Raw genomic sequence first — 22,902 nt, 5'->3', positions numbered from 1 at the left:
AATTTTATTGGGAGGGCTAGTTCAAAGTTCAGATCTTAAGTCCAATAATCTTTCTTTAACTCCTGGTCTGAATTTTATTACAGGCCAGATTGCCACGTAAACAGTTAAGATTTCATGTTTGCAAAAGGAACAAGGTTTTGACTTAATTGGAATGTTATATGCATTTTTCATTAAAAATAATTCTATTGAGATGTGTTATATGCGCGCGAGACATCTCAATAAAAAGGGGCCTTTGAACAGACAGGGCCTCATTACAAGGTTGCCATTGCGGTAAGATTGATGCCGGTATTACCGTACCGGCATTCTTTACCGGACCTGGATTATTGCGGCATGCGATGCCGGTGTCATCGGCAGGGACCCGCTGTGGCCAGACACACCAGTACTGGTATCAGCGTTGACATGTGGCAGCCGTGCCAGTGACACCAGCATGCCGCAATTAGGGCTACATCAAGAGGTGCACAGACATGCAATTACCGGCATGGCCATGCCGGTAATAACGGATGAAATGATGCCATAAACACTGGCATCACGTAGCAACCGTTAATAGGGATCTGTTGTGTAGAAACCAGCCACAGGTGGCCACAATCAGCACAGGTGGAGTCAATGGAGTCTGGCACAGCAAAAAATGAGCACTCCCACACACCACACACCACACCCCTCCCAAACCCACAATGCTACCAATAGTACTAGCAGTACTGGAGCTGTAGGACATGCCTGCACAGCTACTCCTGGAGGAGGCAGTGAGCCAGAGCATGCTGCGGATGCATAGGAGGAGAAGGAGGGCGAGAATAGACCAGCACATAACCAATGTGCAGGCAGTTGTACCCTGCAGGCAGCCACCAATCCCTTGCCTAAGGGCCAGCCCATTCAATCAATCCCCTGCCCAGATCAACACCCTGTCCCGGCTGGACACGGACACCATCACCACAGTAGTGGACCTCATACATGATGGCCTGGTGAGCTTAATCAACATCTGGACAGCCACTCCCCCTTGCTGAAGGTAGTGGGTGTGCTACACTTCCTTGCCACAGGCACCTATCAGCACACAGCGTGGCAGCTACATGGAATCATTCTTTAACCCTGTTTCTCCTGTGTGCTCACCCAGGTGCTAGATGCACTCCTGTCCCATGTATCCGACCACATAAGTGTAAGTGATTTCAATCCGGCACTTGACCTAAGTCAACGCCTAGCGTGTAATGCACAACTGAAATCCTTATTTATTTATTTGTGTCTAAAAGTTCTTTTATTCTGAACGATGTACCACTTATATCGCACCCCTCTCTTGGAACCCCCCGCCCCGGTCACACTGAACCTGGAATTAGGCTGGTTTGCAAAGTTAAAATATTTATTTATATATTCACAATATAATAACACTATTTTTAATGGGAATACAATGATCACCAATGGGGTGATGTCACACTAAGCAATCTCTTTAATCACAAGGAGTAATAATGAGCAAACACAATGCAGCACAGCAATAATACTGTTGTGGGTGTGTTCAGATCAAATGGCAATGTGGTTACTATTTCCCCCTGCACACCCCTCAACCCCCCAATATGCAATATCAAGAGATAGAAGGATAGAGAACAGGTTTCAGGAATGCAGAATTCAAGCAAATGTCAATCCCAATTTCCCCCCAGCAAACACAAGAGAGAAACCGAATTGATTGGAAAACTGTCAAAATGGTTTTTAAAGTTATATGAGAATGGATTGGGTAAAACACTAAGGCCCTCATTACGACCTTGGCGGAGAACCATGGTGCTATTAGCACCATGGTCCATGGCGCTAAGTTGCCAACTCCGCCATGGTGGTTGGCGGACTTACCGCCCCATTCCGACCTTGGCGGGGCGGTAAGTCCCCAATCCCCATTTACCCTTCCCCATTCCCATTTTTGCCCCATAGGGCATAATGGGAGTGGGGAAGGCGTTAATTACGCCACCGTAAATTACGGTGGCGTAATTAACAACAAGGTCCCTTAGCGCCATGGATTTTAACGCCTGCAAAAAGCAGGCGTTAAAATCACCATGGCGCAACGGGAACTCGTACTCAGGCGGTAAGGGTCAGCGAAGTTTACGCCGGCGTAAACCCCTTACCGCCTGGGTCGTAATGAGGGCCTAAATATGGCTTAAATCACTGAAATGCTTTAAATTCTAATGGGAGACGCTTTATCTGGTTGCAGACAAACATTAGCAATGATTTGACACCAATAAGCAATGTGCAAACTGAAATTTGAGGTCGGGTGCAATGAAAAGCTGTTTTAGACGTAATAGAAATTTCCTAAGGCAAAATTTGTGGTAAACTTTTCTACGCGCAATAATCGCGATCGCAGGAGAACTATATGGATTTGAGATGCAGTTTTATGGAAAGCTGTGGACGTTAGCTACGAGCAGATGTTTAAATTTTGTTTCTAGCATAACATTTGAAGAAGTTATGGACGTTGTCCTGGAGGTCGTTTTTATGAGATAGATGCAACAATGAGAAAACAGGGATGCGCTTTTAAAAGACAAACAGGATTTCTTTACACTAGGGGGGGACTATGAAGAAGCAAATACTACACGGGAGCACAGCCACTAGACCAGGGCGCCTCTGGATCAAGTTTTTTCCTGCCGAGGAGTTTGCCTTCTTCAGATGAAATATCAGCGCAAACATATGTTTAACAATACTAGGACAGAAGGAAGATAGTAGGGATAAGATAAAGAGTTCAGGCAATTCAAAAATATTTCTAACAATGCAGTTCTGAAGACAAGATAGGGTGGATTTGGATAGGGATTGCTATGGACAGTAGATAGGCTAGTGACAGTCCTATTCTATGGATACTCACTCTATAGGTTTGAACAGAACCGTCAGGAATTCTAGTCCGTCAAGATCAGGGATTCTGCTCAGAAATTCTGCTGGGCACACCGGACGGGGACAGGCTGCTGGACACACCGGACGGGTCTGGGTCGGCAATGGCTCTGGTCACAGCTATCTGTTCACAGCACTGCACAGCACGGCACAACTGGATTGGGTCTTTTGATTCTGGTAAGAATTCTTTTGCAGGAAAGCAGTTACAGCACAGCCCGGCTGTTCTTTTGTTCCCCTTAGATGTCTAGGGTAAATTCTGGTTTCTGGAATCTTAAGGCCAAGCTGAGAATGGTTCAGCTATAGAAATGGGCCTTTCTGCTTGCCAAGTTTCTGGAGTCTGGAGCAAGGAAGGTGTCTGGTCCTCTCACAGGGTGCTCCGCCAGCAATCGATTAGTGGGTGAATCTGTGTGTCTTTCTAAGTCCTCAGCTGTCTCTTTTTATGCATTTGGTAAAGGTCTGTGTATGCTGGATTATCCTAAGCGCGCCCCCTAGCCTGGGTATAGGTTAGAATCTCCCCTCTCCCTTGATTGGAGGAGAAAACAGGGTGTCGTCATGATGATGTGATTTTATGAGTCAGAGAATCCTCCCCTTGGCTTTTGAACATGAAATCTACTTTTAGTATAATACATATTTACATGTGTGCAATCTTTGTAACAATAACATATCTAGATCACATATTTTGTGTGGCAAATGCTCTTCCAAGCCCCGTCATTGTAGGATCTTGTGTCCGCTTTTGACAGAACTCTGCCCTTTTGGGCCGGAACACAATATCTAGTTTATCCAAAAATGTGTACAACTGTGCACATTGCATATGGGCATAAGCGTGTGAGGTTTCATGCTTTTGACATAATTACATTTGGTATAAAACCACAATTTTTACAGTTACTTCCCAAAATATAGCACAGAGTTCTGGCTCCTCTTAAAATGTGCAGCCAAAAATTATGTTCAGAAGTCCGGGGTTTACATATTTTTTACAATCTTCGACAGTAAATTATCAGTCTTTTTAGAAATATGCTTTTTGTCCATTGTAAATCAACAAAAGGTTGTCTGTCCCTGCCTCCTTCTCCTTCTTGCAGCTCAGGAGCAATCTCCGCCCCCTTCCTTCTGGCAGAGGCCATTTACGATCCTTCCTGATTAGCATCTCCTTGCCTTGGAAGAAGTCCATTGTGCTCTTCCAGCAGCAGCCCAAGTTCTCCTCCTCTCTTAATCATTACAAGGGTGTGAGTTCCTGGTCTAGAGAGCAGAAGCGAGGTGCCTGGTCCCAGGGGAAGTTGTTTGTGGTTTGGTTTGGAGTCAGGCTTAATTTTAAATGTCATTTTGTTGCAATTTTGCTTGGTTTAAATAAACGTGTAATTTTAAAACAAAAAGCTAGAACACTGATTCCAGACTCTAAACCATGAAGTTTAAATAGTTACAACCTAGGTTACTCTTGATAACAGATCACTTAGATTTCAGACATTAAATTATAATGGTACAAGTTTACAGTTTTAATGCAGGCTGTGCCCAGATTTTGACAGATCTCACAGGCAGGCAAACTGGTGCTGTGGGTGTTTTGATGACCAATACAGCTTTCCAGGATATTGCAATTTCACAATGATTTCTTGAATTCAGTAAAAAGTGACACCCAACAAGAAGATTGGATGTTTGTGGGTGTTTTGGACCAGCATTCTGTATTTTCAGCAACCAAGAAAGATTTAAAAACAAGATTCCGATTTCTTTCAGCAAGCACTGCTTTTCATGCAGGCTCAATTTTTACTTGTTGGGCTGCCCAAATACATGTTTCAGGAGTGGGGTCTCCGTTCCACCACTGACAACATGAATGGTAGATTTGGCAGCCATCTTTTTGTGCTTTGTAGAGCACGATTTCCATAGGTTTTGGTGCGCATTGGGGTTTTGCAGCCATTTTGATGATTCTGGCACCATCAGGACACAGTGATGCCTTAGGGCAGAGCATAAGTGGGTTAATACATCCCACAAAGCCCCCCTCGCGACTTGGCATAGGTAACACATCAATTAAATCTGACATCATTGTGGATGTGCAGGTCCACATTAAACAGGCCATGTGACAGCAACTGCACCCCCACCTCCACCTATGGATCAGCCTTAAATTCACTTACCGGGTCCATGCAGAATGACACATGCCATGTATAGTTTCGAATCCCTGTGCTTAGTTGCATTTTCATATGTACAATGTACAGCCAGTGCCAACATGGAATGACCAAATAATTCACAAGTACCCTTTCTCTTGCTCCCGTGTAGGTGATGCCGGGTATACCCTGATGGGTTGGCTCATGACCCCCATCAGGCAACCACACAACAGACATGAAGACGTGTACAACTGTGCACATACACGCACTCGTGTCACCATCGAACAGACATTTGGCCTGTTGAAGGCCCGGTTCTGCTGCCTCAGCAGGTTGGGGGGTTCCCTGATTTATGGACCCGAGAAGGTGGGCAAAATTGTGCTAGTATGTCCCCCTGCCCCCTGACATGGACATGATGCCACCTGAGGATGGGGATGAGAGTGAGGAAGATGCCGGAATCCCTCAGCCCCACAATGTCATTGATGGACGTGCAACACAGCAAGATTTAATTGACCACCACTTTTGTTGGACTGTTGTTATGCTCACCTGGCTCCCACAGGGGCATTGATCCTAACTGGACAGGTGCGGTCTCCACCAGTGTGACGTGTGGTGCCGAGATGACAGACGGGACTGGCCCACCCAGCTTGGTTTGCTTGGCCCGTAGGAGTATTCTTCTGTAAATGGAGAAAGGGAATTAACCACGCGTGGAGTTGAGAGTTAACCCCTACCTCCCCCTGCTGTTCTCCCCACTGATCGCCTCTAATGTCCCTTCTTAAAGTCTCACCCGATGGTTTGGAAGGATAAGCTCTCCAGCCTGCATCCAGCGCAGGGGCGCGTAGATAACCAGTTGCTTCACTGGTTAGAAGGAATTGGTGAGTTTCAGAACATTGTAGTTCGTAAGAGTTCAAATGTCTGACTTTCACTCTTGTCCGATTCCCTGCAGTTTGCAGCTTGACCCCAGCGAAGAGTTCCTCGGGGTAGCTGATGAAGTTCAGGTAAGGATTTGTCTTATCCAACACAGTTCAATAAAATAAGGCCAGAATGTAACCTGTTGCTTGCTCCCTTATTCAGGTGTGGGGAGAATATATGAAGTTCGGGGAATAATGCCTCCGGCGGTAAAATTAGTTAAGTCTATTGTGGTGAGAAGAATTCCCCTTGTTTGTCCCTTTATCTCACCTTGTTTTCCTGTTGTTCCCCTTAGGGGACGGGGTACGGCGAGGATGCAATGGAGACTGCGCCGACCCGTGAAGGGGAATAGTACCCCGGGCGGTAATCAGGTAAGTCTATGGGGGTAGTTACTATTGCCTCTGTTTATTCCCTTGGCTCACCTTTGCTGTTCTTGTGTTCCCCTTAGGTGCCGGAGTGCGGCAGGAACGTGCAGAAGGATGCAGTGGATCATGAGGATGCTGCGAAAGCCGGTGAGTTCAGCGCGGCCCTGCAGCAGGCGAGGCGGCGCGCGTAAAATACTTCTTTCTTCCAGCTCGAAGGCGCAGGGAATCCAATTCAGGTAAGGATCGAAGGTATTGCTCTTGTTCTAACCTTTTCTCCTTCTGTTCCTCCCTTTTTCTAGGAGCTGCAGACTCGAGGCGGGCGTGGCAGAAGACTGGATGCAGGCTTGCAGACACAGTGAGCGTTACGCTGCTGGATGCAGGCTTGCAGACACGGTGAGCGTTACGCTGCTGGATGCAGAATAACGCAAAGCGTGTGCTGCTCTTCGGGTGTGGTTTAAATAGCCACCAAAGTAGTCCCAGGTAAGTATTCCTCCCCAGCCCCACCCGAGTAAAAAAATAGTCGCTAGGTAAAGTAGTCCCTTCCAAGCCTCATTTGGCTTGGAGCTCTTGCAGCATGGTCTGCATCAGGTAAGCTTGCAGCATGGTCTGCATCAGGTAAGTTCTACTCTATGAGCCTGGCGCCTATGGTGCCAGGACTGACTCTCCATATGAGCCTGGCGCCACAGGCGCCAGGACCGCACCCAAACAGCCCCTAGCAGGGGTTTTTGGGCTTGCTCAAAATAACTTGATGCCTGCTTCCGGGGTTGCTGGACCTGGTCTGGGTCCCCGGGGGTAGGCATCATGACAGCTGTAACATCCACGACACTGGGCATGGGTCACACTGGACACTGTACATGATTAAAGGGAAACACACACTCAAGAAGCTATGTCCAGTCATTTCTTTGTGCTACACCAAGTGTATTGAAAAAGGAAAAACTATGTTCAGATTTGCCTTCTTTACCTAACATTACTGTCCCCTTGATTTGACCCCACAAAACCCTTCCCCACCACTCACTCCTCCACCACCCTCACACCCAATACCCCAACACCCCCTCCCCACTATCCCCACTACCCAATAGCCCAACACCCCCTTCCCACTACCCTCACACCCAATACCCCAACACCCCTTCTACACTATCCCCACACCCAATACCCCAACACCCCCTCCCCCACTACCCCCACTACCCCTCCCTAACTACTCCTTCCGCACATGCAGTTGTCACTGGGCCTATTTGCGGCCCATTTTTATAGAATGGGGGTGAGGCTCTTGAGGGTGATTTAGTCGCTGCGAGCGACGCACAGTGCTGCTCTGAATGGAGCTGCTGGGTGTAGTCCTGAAGGATGGTCCGAGCGTGTTGGTGATGTTCTGCTGTGTGGCAATGGCAGTCACCAACATGTCAATTGACTCAGCCATGTTGGACATCACCCCATTGCCCTCTCGCACACGCCTGGCCAGGTGGTAGATACCCTCTGTCGCTCTGCCAAGCATCCTTCGCATGTTGTGCATGGCATCCAGGTAAGTTGTGCCTCAGTGATGTACTGGCTGTCCAGGTCATGCATTGCCTGCTGCCGCCCTTCCATGCGAGTGAGTCACACCTCGATGTTTCTGATGTGGCCAAGTCCAGGTAGTGGCAAGATAGGTGGGCTCCAAGGGCTTGCAGGACTGAACACAGCATTGATGCTATGGGTGTCAGGGCCACTGGACTCCACTGCGCTGTGTGCACCTGAGCCATCTGCAGGTGTACCATATATGCTTGCCTGCCTGGGTGGCATGGATTCTGCCTCCTCCTGCTGGCTGTGGCCTGGGGAGTTTGCCTTCTCCTACTGGCTGTGGCCTGGGGAGTCTGCCTCATGCTGCTCGCTGTGCACTGCGGATTGTGCCGCCTCCTCCTGCTCGCTGTGCACGGCAGATTGTGCCTCCTCCTGCTTGCTGGCCACTGGGGATTCTGGCTTTTCCAGCTGAAATGCCTGCTGTGCCCCAGATCTTGATGAGTGCCAGGGGCCTTGCTGGCAGATGTTGATGAGTGCTGGGGGGCCTTGCTGACAGATGTTGATGGTTACTGGGGGGCCTTGCTGGCAGGTGTAGAGGGCTGCCAGGGGGCCTTGCTGGAAGTTGATGGTGGGTGCTGGGGTTGCTGGCCAGCCTGTGTTTCCTGGTGGCGGGGGGTCTGTGCCGTAGATGGTGTGGCATGCTCGTGCCTTGCAGGTGGCTGGCTCCTAGCTGGGGGCGGTGTCTTCGCAGTGGCTGTCCGCTGTGTGGTGGCATGTTCACCCTCGCTCTCTGTGCCTGTGGGGGACAGTGAGGCAGGGCATTAGGAATGGGTGTGCATCCATCTGACATACATCGATGCTAGTACATTCCGAGTCATGCGCATTGTCATGGACATGTTGGAGGGCCTGGCATGGTGCACACAAGAATGTGGGGGGGATGCAGAGTCGGAGCATCCTTCTGGTGCGTCCATGTTGTGCACAGTGTCTGTCGGCTGGGGTACCGGTGTCTAGTGGTTTGAGTGTTGTAGCCATGCCATAGGGGCTGTGTGCCATGGGGTGTTTCATTGTGGAACTGATGTGTTCCCATTCTGTACGTTGATGCATTGATGTTTACTCTGCGTCTATGGAAATGGTGGGTGTGACAGGTGTGCAACTGATGCTGGTGATCTGTGCATCTTGCCATGAGGTGGCACAGTGGTGACGGCAGCAGTTGGACAGTGATGTGTGTGTGTGTGTGCATGAAGATGGTACTTGTGTCGGCAATACAGGGGACATGTGGGGTGTGTCAGTGGGGTTTGTTGATTGTGTTCATGGCTGGTGCATTGTACTTGTGTGAGAGAGGTGGCTTTCAGTGGGTGCAAATGCAGCAGGAATCAGGTGCCACCTACTCGACATTTGGACTATGCCATTGGCATTGGGGATAGAGGTGTGTGGTGTGACTTTGGTATTACGGTAAGGGACACTCACCATCATCATCCGATGTTGCTACTCCCGTCTCCACATCTCTTACTCCCTTAATACTCTCCATGTGGCGTACAGTGCTGCAGGTCTACTCCCACGCCATGAGTTTGATGGGGGATGGCAGTCCGCCTCCTGTGGCCTGCCCCTGGCTGCGCTCTGCAGCGAGGAGGTTGCGGACCTGGAGACGTAGATCGACCCACCGCTTACGGTAATCTCGGACGGTCCACGGTGTTGCCCCCACTGCCAATACCTTGCGGGCCACTTCCTCCCATTTTGCCTTCTTCCTCAGTTGTGCTGCCTGCTGCAGATCAGCGCAAAACACGACGTCTGCATGCTCATCATGTTCAGCTCCTGCTCGCTAAAACGTGGGTTTCTGCGATGGACGGCACCTTGCCTGGCTGACATGGTGTATACTTCGTCAGTGTCTACTCAGTTTTCCAGTAGGACTCCTGTGGACTGAGGATTGCAATGGATTGCATTTTAAAGAAGGGCACCGGTGCACTTCCCGTTCCGGCGTGATGATGTTGCTTCCGGTGCCAGTAATAACGGCCTTGTCAGTGCCGGAGACAGTGCCTGTGGCATTGAGGATGCCAGTATCGGGGCTTTAGGAGCCGTTACCAGCATGCAGGTGCTACCCTCTCCGGCATGCCAGAATGCGCATGCATGCTGACTCAAAATCTACTGTAGATTCCTGCAGCAGTGCTACACATAGACGGTAGCACCGGCATGCTGGTAATTTCCTTTTTTTACCGGCAACCATGTAATGAGGCCCACAGTCTGTGTGTACTGTGGTTTAATGGGTTTCTTGGATATAAGATAAATAACCCTAGGTTGTCTTTCGATGGCTATGCAAATCTCCTGGAATATCAACCCTTCCACCAATCAACCATGTATGCAGGGATAAACTGAACAATGTGCTTTTTGTCAAGTACCCTGGAAAATCAGCATTGGGAAAGCCACATTAGAAAACCAATGATTTCCTGTATATGAAAGGCTTGTTTGCTACTGTGATATTGATGGTGCACAAACCATTCTTTATAACTAAATTATAGTGTTTTCTTTCTTTTGTGTTCAACATATCCTGAATAAACAGCACATTTCAATTAATACACTATGGGCCTCATCAGAAGTTGGACGGTCGGTATACTGGTGGTAAATCTGCTGGAATACTGCAGCAGTGTAAGTCCCCATTTTTATTGAGTCCATAGGAATCAATAGGCATTTCCGGGCTCAGTTAATGCGGCAGTAATTGTGCCATGGTAATTGCACCAAAAATGGGTGGGAAGTTGGCGCACTCACCTCCAGCTAGTAGCTGGAGGTGAATCTTCCGACATTCCCCCAAACTCGTGATTGAGCGGTATGGTAATGCGTTTGAAATGCTATTACCACAGCATGTTTACTGCACCACCCAACTTCTGATGAGACCCTATGTCATTGTCCATGTTTTTTCTTGCTGAAATACAAAGGTGCTCCATGTGAAATAAATGGCAACAATTTGGTTAATAAAATAGAGCTCAGTTGAAAAATGATCAATGTTTTCTGGGTAATGTAGGAACTGGCACAGGGTTTTCTTTTATGCTTGTCAATATTTTTTTTCCCGGTAACATATCATTGGTGCCAGTCCTGTGCGTTTTGGTACATTGCTCCAGTGCAGCAAGTCTAGGCACCATTTTAGATGACTGTAGAAAGATTTATTTGACCAAAAAGGGATATCATAATTTCATGCTGAGAGTTTAAAGTTGGGGACATCTGAGTCCTGCTGGCTTATGTACATTTTCGCCTATGTAGTTCCATGTTAGGTTTCAGTTTGTGACACAATCCGAGCTGTTTGTCAAGTGCTTTCACTGAGGTGAGCAGGTAACTGCCTACATTCCTGTTCGCCGTCATTGAAGAAAAGCACAACACGTGAATGAAGCGAGGCATTTTTCCAGCGCCTCTTTAGTTACAGGCAGTCTTCGTTTTCTCTTGTATTGTCCCCTACATCCATGCCCTACAACCGAATCTGGGAAATCGTGATCAAAATGACCCATAAGTGCAGGAACACATGCAGAGTTTGTCTCTGTACCATTCAAAATCCATACAGCATTCTTTTGCGTTCTTTGGTAGGGGCTGAGGGGCAATTATGGGAGTTTTTGGAGGGTGGCAGTGAGCCAGGCTCTCTTTTGCTTTTCGGATGTCGGGAAGACAGAAGTGTCAGGGTCCAGGTGCCCGAACCATGGCAGAGCCCACAAATCTGTGTGCCCGCAATTTCTGTAGACTGACCAATGAGCTCACTGAGTTCCAGGAGAGTTTTCTGCTGTGCGCAGCTCCCATTTAATTTTCTCTATATTTGCGATGCGCAAGCATCATGGTATCCCTGGAATCTGTTTAACCCGGGCAGGCACAAGGAAAAGTCTTATTTTATGTTGCCTTAAGCATGCCTAGTGGTAGCACCTCTCTTGCGGGCCTCAAGCCTGCCCTGTGATTGGGTATGCTTTTCTAAAAGCTGGACAGATCTCTGCAGCAGAGTCTCCTTCACTGGGCCTCATCACGATATGGGCAGTATCCCGGCTGGGATACTGCCCAACTTTATTTGCATTAGCGCCCACCTGTCGGGTGGTATTACCGGCAGATCACGGGTTGGGTGATAACCATTACTCCCCATTCCCCCTTGGGTCCATTGTACCCAATGGGGAATTTTTGGTGCAATTACCGCGCAGCAATACCGCTGGCGGTCATTGTGCTGAAAATTGGCATTTTTCCTGCGTATTTACCCCCAGCTCTGAGCTTGGGGTAAACATGCCAGACTCGAGATTGGGCGGAGCCTGAAATGCGTAATTAACACTGTTACCGCCAGATTTAAGGGCTACCGGCCAACTCATGAGCAGGCCCTCAGTGTCTGCAGTACATAAAAACTCATGTTGGCTTTCTCAGTATTTCACTAGCGGGTCAAAACATATAATACTGTCTTCAAAATTTCAGGGTCTAAAGTGGAAGAGTCAGGCAAATCTCACTTAACAAGTACTTCTACAAATGCTCTAAGTTGCTGTATACTTGGGTCGTGAGATGGAGATGCCTAGTCGTGCCACCTCCTTCCCCGACATTTTCATCTGAAAGGCAGTTTGTGCATTACCTCACTACCACTTGCAGGGACACAGCCAGTGTTTAATTTGTCAAAAAAATAAGTGGCTGGGCCCAAATATTTTTTAGCACTCCTTTGACACTGCGGGTGGGCATCACTGCAGCCACCACCCATAGCTGCTCCCCACATTGACAACATATTTGCACTACAGCTTGCACCTGCTCATTGTGGTTGATAGAGGCACTGACTATCACCACTTCATAATTAAAGCGAGTCTGAGACAATAAGTGCTTGGGCTAAAAAATAAGTGGAAGGGATGAGCCCTGGCAAACAACCCAGACAAATTAAGCACTGGACACAGCTCATGACTGATGCAATCATTTTCCAATCTGTCCCCACGGCCTTGAAGGACAATGGGCCTCATTACAAGTATGGCGGTAAGGCAACAACGTCACCGGAATCGCTGCCGGCACCGTTGCTACCGTACCACCATACTAGGAGTTCTGCTCGCGGGTGCCCTTGCAGCCAGCAGGTCTGACCTGATGGCCGTACCGGCACCCGCGATCAGAACATGATGGTAGCACTGGTACCGCCACCCTCCCCATTCCCATTGAGCCCTATTGGGCTGAGCCGGAATAGCCCGGTAATTGCCCATTCACGGGTGCCGGACCCGGATGCGAGTTTGGATGTAGACTTGCCAGTAAAACCGGTTAGGCTACCTCCAACCTCGTAATGAGGTCCAGTATCTTGCCTGGGTCTTTAGGCTAATGTGCCTTTGAGTACAGAAAGATATATCAAAAACATTGATTCTGCCACATAATCCATTAAACTCCTTGTTGTGATTTGTAGAGCTACACAAGACCTAATCAGCGCTACGTCATTCCCACTAAGACGCTACTCCCAAAAGCACATACCACCTGTGTCCAGGGATTGCAGGGTATTCTCACACAATCCAGATGCCAGCAGGACGGCCCCCTGACTAGCGGAAGTAGGTGAGGGATTTTTTGGGATGGGGTGGGGAGGTAGGGGCATGAGGGAGCAAAGGGAGAGTTAAATGTTAAATGTTAAAGGTATTTGTACCGCGCACCGTCACCAACGGAATTGGTCCCTGGGCGCTCTGGCAGATCTGTAAATGATAAGGGGGAGGGTTAGTAGGGTGAAGAGGGAGTAGGATAGTGAGAGGAGTGGTGTTCTGTTGGCAGCTTCAACTCGGTATACACCGGGTGCAGAGCTTTGGTGCGGGTATTGGATCGGTGTCAGTCCGTGTGTGCTGTTGCTCCGGGTTATGTGTTGTTGCAGTGTTGTGAAGTGCGTGCGGCTTGTGGTGCGAGAGATGGTTGTGTGAGTTTTTGAGTGAGATAAGTATGCAGAGTTTGAGGTTATATTGGTTAGTGGGTTACCTGACCTTTAGCATGCTAGCATTCACATTATTGTCTAAGTGTGGCACTTGTTGGCCTTTACAATCCTATCTAGATGCGGCGCAGGCCAATGTTCAGAATTCTATCTAGGTGTGGGCATGCTAACATTCACAGCCCCATCCAGATGCAGCGCAGACTGGTGTCCACAGTTCCGAGTGTGGCACATGCTAGCATTCAAGTTTCATCTAGGCGCGGGCATGCTATCCTTCAGTCAAAATCCTATCTAGATGCGACGCAGGCCAATGTTCACAATTCTATCTAAGTGTGGACATGTTAACATTCACAATTCCGCCTAGATGCGACGCAGGCTAGTATTCACAATTCTATCTATGTGTGGACATGCTAATATTCACAGTTCTATCTAAGTGTGGACATGCTAATATTGACAGTTCTATCTCGGTGTGGACATGCTAATATTCACAGTTCTATCTCGGTGTGGTCATGCTAATATTCACAGTTCTATCTAAGTGGGGGCATGCTAATATTCACAATTCCATCTAGATGCGACGCAGGCTAATGTTCACAATTCTATCTAAGTGTGGGTATGCTAATATTCACAATTCTATCTAAGTGTGGGCACGCTAATATTCACAATTCCATCTAGATGCGACGCAGGCTAATGTTCACAATTCTATCTAAGTGTGGGTATGCTATATAATAGTTGAAGAGCATCAGCCTTTTTGTTGTTGCCCAGGAGCTGTATGGTCTGTAGGCTTCCCCAATACTTTCCCTCCCCACCCCTGCACTAACGGTCAAGGCGAAAAGCTCAATTGGTTGGAGAGAGAGATGCTGGGTGGCCATTAACACCAGACAATTATAAATTGGTAGTTACGCAGAAATTAGGTGTATTTCACTTCAGGGCTCCGCGTGACATCAACAACGGGAGGATCACTGAGCCAGTGTCGATGATATCTCTATGAAACCCTTGTTGTGCTACCTGGCCATATACAGATATATTTCCGATTTGTGTGTCTTCTGTACACCCTTGATCAAAACAAGTAATACATAATTAACCACTTAACTGCTATGGGCATGCATGTTCGTCCTATTCACATAGGAATCCATACTAGTTGAACAGATGCCCGCAAACATTATATACGATTTGGAGTGGATCTATGTCAAAAGACAGAGGAAAAAAGCCTGAGTACCAAAAGCCTGAATTTGTTTTTTTCGTTTTTCCATTTGCTCGCATATAAATATGTGGGGGGATACCCCCCCCCCACAATCCCCTACCTTAAGCCTATACATTTTCTATTAACTAGCCCTCCCCCCCACCAATACCAATGCCAACAAATGGGGTCGGACTTTTGATACTCGGTCTTTTTGACCTCAGTCTTTTTGGGTGTTTCCATTTGGGACTCCTGTTTGCCATATTTTGATTAGTGCGTGTTCTATTTCTGCAGCTTGATGTCAGGTAGGTAGAGATGCAACGCTTAGTGAGAAACTTCTGGAGCTGCCTCTCTCTCCCCCTCCTGTGAAAGTGCCTTATTTCTTGCTCTGTGCTTTCTTCATCCTTCCCCCAGAGCCCCCGCCCCCACCACAGGAACGGTCCAATGACAGCCAACATGAAAGATATCATCCAATGAATGAACGGTTGGTGTTTTGTTTCCTTTTTGGATCTTTCTTGTAGTCTTAACTGATGGAAAACATGTTTTATGCTTCAGTGTTTTATTTGATAGATTATTGTGACGCTTGAAGGGTCACAGCTTTATGTGCATCTGTCTTAGTGATGGGAGAAACATGCGGCAGTGTGGGCCATATACAATAACGAAACATAAAATGATAACACGTGTAATAAAACGATCTAAGATGCGTATTTGCGTATTTGGGAAAGCAGTTTCGGTTACCTTTGGCTGGCCCGTTCCTGCCGCATTGCAGCGGCAGCGCTTCATCCGTTTCCACAATTTGTGGTACCATTTTTTTTCTCTGTGCGAAGGCTCAGGAACCTGTGGATTAAAATAATAACAAAGAAATTATGCCTTGATCCTACAAGGGCACTTAAGACCCACTATCTTACATCTAATATTGAAACTTCTCTTTTAAAGGTTCTCAGCAGACTATGCTGATTACTCATTCAAAACAGTAGATTTTCTTAAGGGCCTTGGGAAAATCTAGGGGCCTGGTTATGAGTCTGGCTTTACTGTAAAAAGTCATATTGGGAAATACTGCACGTTTTACCTCTCTTCCATTACTGAAATTCTACAACTCTGACTGCTGACCACCAGACAAACCATATGCACTATTTCCACATGTTGTAATCCCTCATGCAGTCCTCTGAGTCCTATGTGACAGCAAAATGGGGAATAACGGAGGCTCCACATGACTCCGAATCACGTGGGCCTTTCAAGTTATGCATGCGATCATCACGGGAAATCGGTTTGGTAGTATTTCCATGGAAAATGCCACCATATCAGACCCTGAGTAGCATGAGCACCTGAACTGAGCCAGGATTTTACATTACCTCCACGTCCACTCTTCCTCGTCCAGTACTTACCTCATGAAGAGGCCCCTGCCTTCGAGACACAGGACCTTCTTCTATTTCTTTAAATCCCTATAACTCCTCCCCCACATCCACGTCACTCAGTTTAATTTTTCCTGCCTCCAGCTGGTTGGACTTTTTCTTCCCGGTGCGGGGCACCGGGGAGCACCGATTGCTGGCCCCCTGGGGGGGGGGGCTGTGTGATGGGGCCCTCGGCTCCCTCAGGTGCAGCGCTGCTCCTGGGACCCTTGCAGGGCTAGGGGTCACAGTTGAGCCGGTTTGCCTCGCTCAGTTCTTTGCTGGGCTCCGGACTGCAGCGTGAGCATAGTGTCCCGGGTCCTGCACAGCTCGGGGGAAGGTAAGGAAAAGGGAGGAATGGGCTTTATGTTTTTCCCCTCTCCTCCTGTTTTGGCCATCTTGATACAACAGGCCGTTTCCTCGTGCTCTGTGTACACATCTTTATTGGAAATGATGACAAGCACTTGGCAGTAGGGGCTAGCCTTCTCTTTTGTTGTGTGGCCTCTCTGCTTCTTGTCGTGGGGTGACAGTGGCAGAGAGTCTTTGAAAGTGCGGGGGCTCTGTTCTGTCGCAGGCATGTCACATACCACCCGCTCCTCAGACACACACGGCCCAGGATGCACCGGATGTTAGCTGCATTCTTTGGGGGAAGGTAAGGAGAGGGGAGGACTGTGCTTGATATTTTTCCCCTCTCCTGCTGGTATGGCCTTCTTGACTCCTTCGACAGGCCGTTTCCTTGTGCTTTGTGTACACATCTTTATTGGAAATGATGGCAAGCACTTGGCAGTATGGGCTGAGCCTTCCCTTTTGTTGTGAGGCCTCTCTGCTTCTTGTCGTGGGCTGACTGTGGCAGAGAGTATTTGAAAGTGCGGGGGCTCTGTTCTGTCGCAGGCATGTCACATACCACCCGCTCCTCAGACACACACGGCCCAGGATGCACCGGATGTTAGCTGCATTATCTGGGGGAAGGTAAGGAGAGGGGAGGACTGCGCTTGATGTTTTCCCCTCTCTTGCTGGTATAGCCATCTTGACTCCTTCGACAGGCCGTTTCCTTGTGCTCTGTGTACACATCTTTATTGGAAATGATGGCAAGCACTTGTCAGTATGGGCTAGCCTTCCCTTTTGTTGTGTTGTGAGGCCTCTCTGCTTCTTGTCGTGGGGTGACAGTGGCAGATAGTCTTTGGAAGTGTGGGGGCTCTGTACTGTCACAGGCATGTCACATAGCACCCGCTCCTCAGACACACACAGCCCAGGATGCACCAGATGTTGGCTGCATTCTTTGCATGCAGCCTGTGAAAATGGTGCAGATTTAGACACGTCTGCAAGCGGCCGAAAGGATAACGGCCTGGCATAGTCTACACTTCAGGTTCGAGTCTCAGCGGTGCTGACTCGGCCCTTCATCCTTCCTAGACCGACGCATTGGAACCATTTAGAGCATGGGGCTACCAGCTAATGGATACAGGGCTCAAGCCACCTCTCAGTCATGTGGCGAATTAGTGGTGTTTTTGGGTCTGTGCTACCTATGGACGCAGACTCCTTGTCCTGTTCTCTTTCTCTAAACTGCGCGAGGGAAGGTCAAAGGAGATGATTTTCTTTCCCCTTGTCCGGCATGGAATTATAGAAAATGCATCTTGGAAGTAACAGCCATGCAGGGGGTTCCCAGTGTCTCTTCTTTTAGGGCCTAGGTCCTCCGGTGCTGACGTGTTGCTTTCACGCCTCCTCTCAGAGGGAAGTGATAGGGCACATGGTGGCAAATGTCTCTGCTTAGAGGGTTTCTCAGAGCCTCTGGTGCTGGTGGAGGGGGATGTCACTCATACCCCAGGTAGGGGGTTGCCTTTGATGTCTGCTATCCGGGATGGTTTGCTTTGCCCCACTTTGTGACAGTACTATGCCCTTTTGACGCCAGCCTGGTGGTTCCTCTGTCGGCTGAGGGGGCCACGGTCTGATGGACTTCTGAGGTGTCCTGTATCTTCCTTTTGATAGGTCAGATCTTTTTGTGGGCTGACAAGCATGCTGTTATATTGTGGCGCAGGCCTGCTTCAACGTCCTGTGATTTTCCTCTGGTGCAAGTGCAGTGACTGGCGGTTTTCCCTGGCTCCTTGTCTCTATCGTCTCTGAGGTGTATAGGACCGGTGGGGTTCAGCTTCCAGGGTAATGGGCTCCTTCCGGAGGGGGGGTATCAGTTGCCGTTCCTGTCTCCTCCTGTCCAGGTTTGCATAGTTGGGACTTTGGTACCCAGCTCACGGTCAAAGTAGTTGGCCATGGGATCTGTTCTCTCCGAATAGTTGTTGTGGGTTACCGTCTTGCCCGTTCCTCTCCCTGTTCAGGGTCAAGTTTTCTACTTGCGGGTGTTCCTGGTACCTATGCCTTCTAGGATGTGTCACCTGCTTATGGGTCTCAAGGCCCTGCACTGCTTGTCTGGATGGAACGCTTCAACGTGGGGGCTTTGGGGAACGTACTCTGGATGTTGTGCAGGGGGGGCGCTTGCTGGCTGTTCTGGGTTCTCAGAAGGCAGTATGTCTCGGCTCGCCTGTTGCTAAAGTTACGGGGCACGTGGCATCTTGCGTGTTTTCCAGTTCCTTGAGCCCGTCTTCAGTTACGTCCCATGGTGTCTTATACTCTCTCCCACTGGCTCCCGACGTCTCGGCTTTCATAGTTTTGTTTTCAGTGTCCCCAGCGCTGCGAGTCTCCATGCTATGCTGGCGGGGGGTTTCAGGTCTACAGGCTGAGGTGTGCATGGTCCTTCCTCCTGTGGCCTCTCTTACTACCGACGCCAGCAGAATGGGTTGGGGGGGTCTACATTGGGGGTCCTCTCAGCGCAAGGGTTGTGAGATCTGGGGAGAGCCGGTGATCATCTAATTGGCAAGAGTTGTGCCATTGTCCAAGCTCTGGTGTACTTCAAGGAGTTGCTGGACTGTTGGCCCAGGTCTTTGCGGTGACCTATCTCAGATTAGGGTCCCCGGTTCTAGACCTGTTTGCATCCCCCGGCCTCAGCAGAAGTTCCCCTCTTCTGCTCTCAGGTTTCAGGCCGAGGGGATTGGGGGATGGACGCCCTCTCTGTACAGTGGCCTTGGGGTTTTCCTTTATGCCTTTCCGCCTATTCCGTTTCTGCCCTGGGTGGTTTGTCGCATCAGTGTCCAGGGTGACTCTGTTGTTGTTAGCTCCGTTCTGGTCCCGCCGGAGTTGGCTCCCCTCTCTGTTGGAGCTAAGGTCCTAGGAACCTTGGATGGTTCCGAGGTGGCCGTGTCCCCTTCAAGGGGATCTGCGGTTGGAAGTCCCAAGGATGCAATGGGCAGTGTGGCTATTGCTCAGTCTAGGTTGATATCTCAGGGGTTCTCAGATCCTGTATTTGAGTCCATAATGGATGCTCTTAGACCCTTCACTCTGAAGGTGTTCGGTAGGCATTGGGCCATTTCCGAGACTGGTATGGGCGGTCTGGGATCCCTACCCGACGTTCTCACCTCTCTGCTATCCTTCGGTTCCTCCAGGAGGGGTTTTGACAGGGGCCTGGCAGTTTTTTTTTCTCCAGGCTTCGCGTTCAGTGGGCCTCCATGAAATTCCTTTTGGGGGACTCTGATGGTCACTTGGATGGGGAGGTGTTGGTGGGGAAGTTGCTCCAGGGGTTTTCTTCTTCCCGTCCTTGTGCTGGTTCCTTCAAGGGCCTCGTTTTGAGCCCATTTACGAAATTGAGATCAAAAATCTTACACTGAAATCTGCTTTTCTTATTGCCCTCGCTTCTGCCGGTAGACTTGGGGAGATTGGGGCCCTCTTATGTCACCCTCCTTTCTTGAGGGTGCTGCCAGACTCGGTGGTGCTGAGGTGTGGTCCGAAGTTCCTCCCTTAAATTGTATCTCGGTTTTCACACCTATCAGGATCTGGTTCTCCCTGACTTCTTTCATGATCCGAGAATGCCTGAGGAGGTGGCTTGGCTTAACATTATATCTGGCAGGACGCGTTGGAGTATTTGGCTAGTTTTGCTTTTTTCCACCATTCTGATAGTCTTCTGATTGCTTGTGGTCCGGCTGGGGCTGGGCATAACGCATCTGTGGTTCCGGGTTGTGATCTCCAGGGCCGATGTGGCTTCTGGCCTGCCTGTGCCTGCGCACGATCAGGGGCGGTCCGTCAGGGGTTTGGCAGCTTCCTGGGCCGATGCAAGGATGGTTTTCTCTGCAAGAGATTTGTATGGCTGCCGCCTTGGCTGGTCTAGGCATTTTCATCAACCGCTATGGGTTAAGTTTCTCACACTTGGGTGTTGGTTCCTTCGTGGTGGAGTTTTGTCTGTGGGGATGTGAATTAAGAGTTATTGTGGGTCTGTTTTGCTGCAGTTTTTGGCTCTGCGTCTCATTGGGACCTTTTCCCCATTGCTGCTTTGGTATACATCATGAGGTAAGTACTGGGACGAGGAAGAGTGGACGTGGAGGTAATGCTCTGATTACTTACTGGTAATCTTCATTACTCCTAGTCCTACTCTTCTTTGTCACAGTACTGGCGACCCTCCTCGCCCTCCCTGCGGTGAAGGTCCCATGCTCCGGCTTGGTAATATAAAACTGAGTGACATGGATGTGGGGGAGGAGTTATAGGGATTTAAATAAATAGAAGAAGGTCCTGTGTCGGAGGCAGGGGCCTCTTCATGAGGTAAGTACTTTGACGAGGAAGAGTAGGACTAGGAATAATGAAGATTACCGGTAAGTAATCAGAGCATTAATTACTACATTTCATTTGTGATTTACTAATAAAAGCCACTGGAGGTCATTACAAGTCTGGCGGTAATCCGCCGGTTCTACCGTCAGGTTGCTGCTGGACTGTAACACCCTTTACGCCACCTGAGAACCCAGTACCACCTGGACATTACAAGTCCTGGCTGCTGGGATATCAGGCGGCGGAAAATGTTAGTCCCCATTCCCATGGAGTCTCAGAGGACTCCATGGGAATGGGGACTGGGAAGCACCCTCACTGTTAGTAACAGTGCTTCAATGACAATTGTGACTACCCGGGCCGTTGCGCCCGGCAGGTCAGACCTGCTGTGCGCAACGGCGCCAGCAGGGACAGTTGTAGTCTGCCGGTTCGGAAAGGATGCCGGTACATTGCTACCGGCATTCTTTCTTCCGGACTGGCAGACTGTTAATGACCCCCACTGTTAGAAAAAGATACTACTGTGTATTTTCACCTCTTGAAGATATAAAGCATGTTTCCATTGGTACGGCTATTGTATTATTGCTAGTATTCTTCCACATCTGTTAGAACAGAACAGCATGGGAAGGATCCACCAGCCCACCGCAGCCCCACCTGTGAAGTTGGTATGACTCATCACAAAGGCAACTTAGTCAAAATTACCCCTTTTATAAAGGCAATGCCACCAGTAGATTTCAAGAGATTTGGGTGAAGAATACCGTGGAGAGCCCCATCCTACAGGACAAAACAATTCTCTGGTGTGTTATCTCTAGATGAATCCCATGCACAAACCAACTCCAGGTTTACGCTAAGTCTAAGGAGGAACTCCAGGCCTGGGGAGAGAAAGACCCCAGGGGTTAATAAGGAGAAAAACAACAGATTGCCAAAGGAAGGGAAATGTCTTGGGAGAGGCCCAGGCAGGCAAAAACAGAGAAAGTTCCTGCTGGTACATCTTACATCTGGTGAACCTGTGTGGTAGGGAGGAGGTATGACCACACTGTTGGGCGTTGAGGAGGCACCAGAAGGTAAGCCCAAGGAAGGAGATAGTGGGAAAAGAAAAGAAGAGCAAACCAGGTCGGGAGACTGACTCAGAGACCAGAAGAGGGGGAGCCGGAAGGAAGGATTGGGAGAGATCAGCGAGCCCCAGTTCTAGGAGCAGACGTTCCTCCCTCTGACACTCCAGCCAACCCATCAAAAGCAAGGCAGAGGCGAGCAAAACTGCCCATGAAGATCTTCGCATTCCTATCAGTGATTGTTATGATCTGGTCAGAAGTCCGCAGCGGAAGGAAGAACACGACAACGGGGACCGGGGCGAATGAGAGATTAAACCACCTCAGACTGTGAAAAGACAACCATCCTCCATGGATTGAGGTTTGGGGGGGACCAGCCACTTAGACTGTTTGGTTCTAAAGACAGAGACGCATTTGGACAACAATAAATAAAATGGGCAAATTGGAGGTGCGTCATAAAAGTGCAAGAAATGCGCAAGAGAGAGATGCACGTGACTTTAATGAGTGTGCATCTCAGAGATGTGTCAGCGCACAAATGTAAAGAAAAATGAGTGCACGTGATTCACAAAGTGGGCAGACATATTAAAATCAAGAAAATAACATGCAAGTAAGAGGGCAGTGCCAAACCAGTGCTTAACATGCACCAACATCGCGATCCTCAAATATTAAGCACATGATTTGCTCGAAAAGAATGCCCTCCAACAATTGATCTAATCAGAGAGTGGAGCAGGTGCTCTGAACAATAGTGCAACTGATTTGCCCACCAGAACACGTGACCCTGGCTACTGCAATTGCAGCACACAGTACAAAAGCCCACCACATAGATCCATGAACATATTCCCAAAATGGCTGACCCACTGGCCATTTTGCTGCTGCAATTCCTGATGATGAGGTGTGTATGAGGTAAAGGAACTATAGGAGTAGAATAACCCTATACCAACTGGAAGATGGAGTCACCCAGACCTCAGGCCTCCCCATGTAATAATGGAGATGACTGTGTGGTGAAAGTGTCTTTAAAAATGTATCATGACTTCAACCTCAGTAAGGCGTTTGGCTGTGTTCTCTTCCTCTGCCCTGATTGTTCCACACGTCTG

At 48.9% G+C, this 22,902-nt stretch overlaps 1 protein-coding gene across 1 annotated transcript in view; it reads right to left on the bottom strand.

The window, feature by feature from the left end:
* Nucleotides 1-22,902, bottom strand: part of LOC138497199 (uncharacterized) — a 197,330-nt gene that overhangs the window by 92,512 nt on the left and 81,916 nt on the right. The window contains exon 2 of the mRNA XM_069620506.1: nucleotides 15,478-15,576. Within this exon, the coding sequence (XP_069476607.1) occupies nucleotides 15,478-15,576 (99 nt within the window). The remainder of the gene's footprint in view (nucleotides 1-15,477; nucleotides 15,577-22,902) is intronic.

The sequence above is a fragment of the Ambystoma mexicanum genome, chromosome 5q (genome assembly GCF_040938575.1).
Source record: "Ambystoma mexicanum isolate Mex_15411 chromosome 5q, UKY_AmexF1_1, whole genome shotgun sequence".
Classification (NCBI taxonomy): Eukaryota; Metazoa; Chordata; class Amphibia; order Caudata; family Ambystomatidae; genus Ambystoma; species Ambystoma mexicanum.
This window is presented reverse-complemented; position numbering and strand designations above follow the sequence as displayed.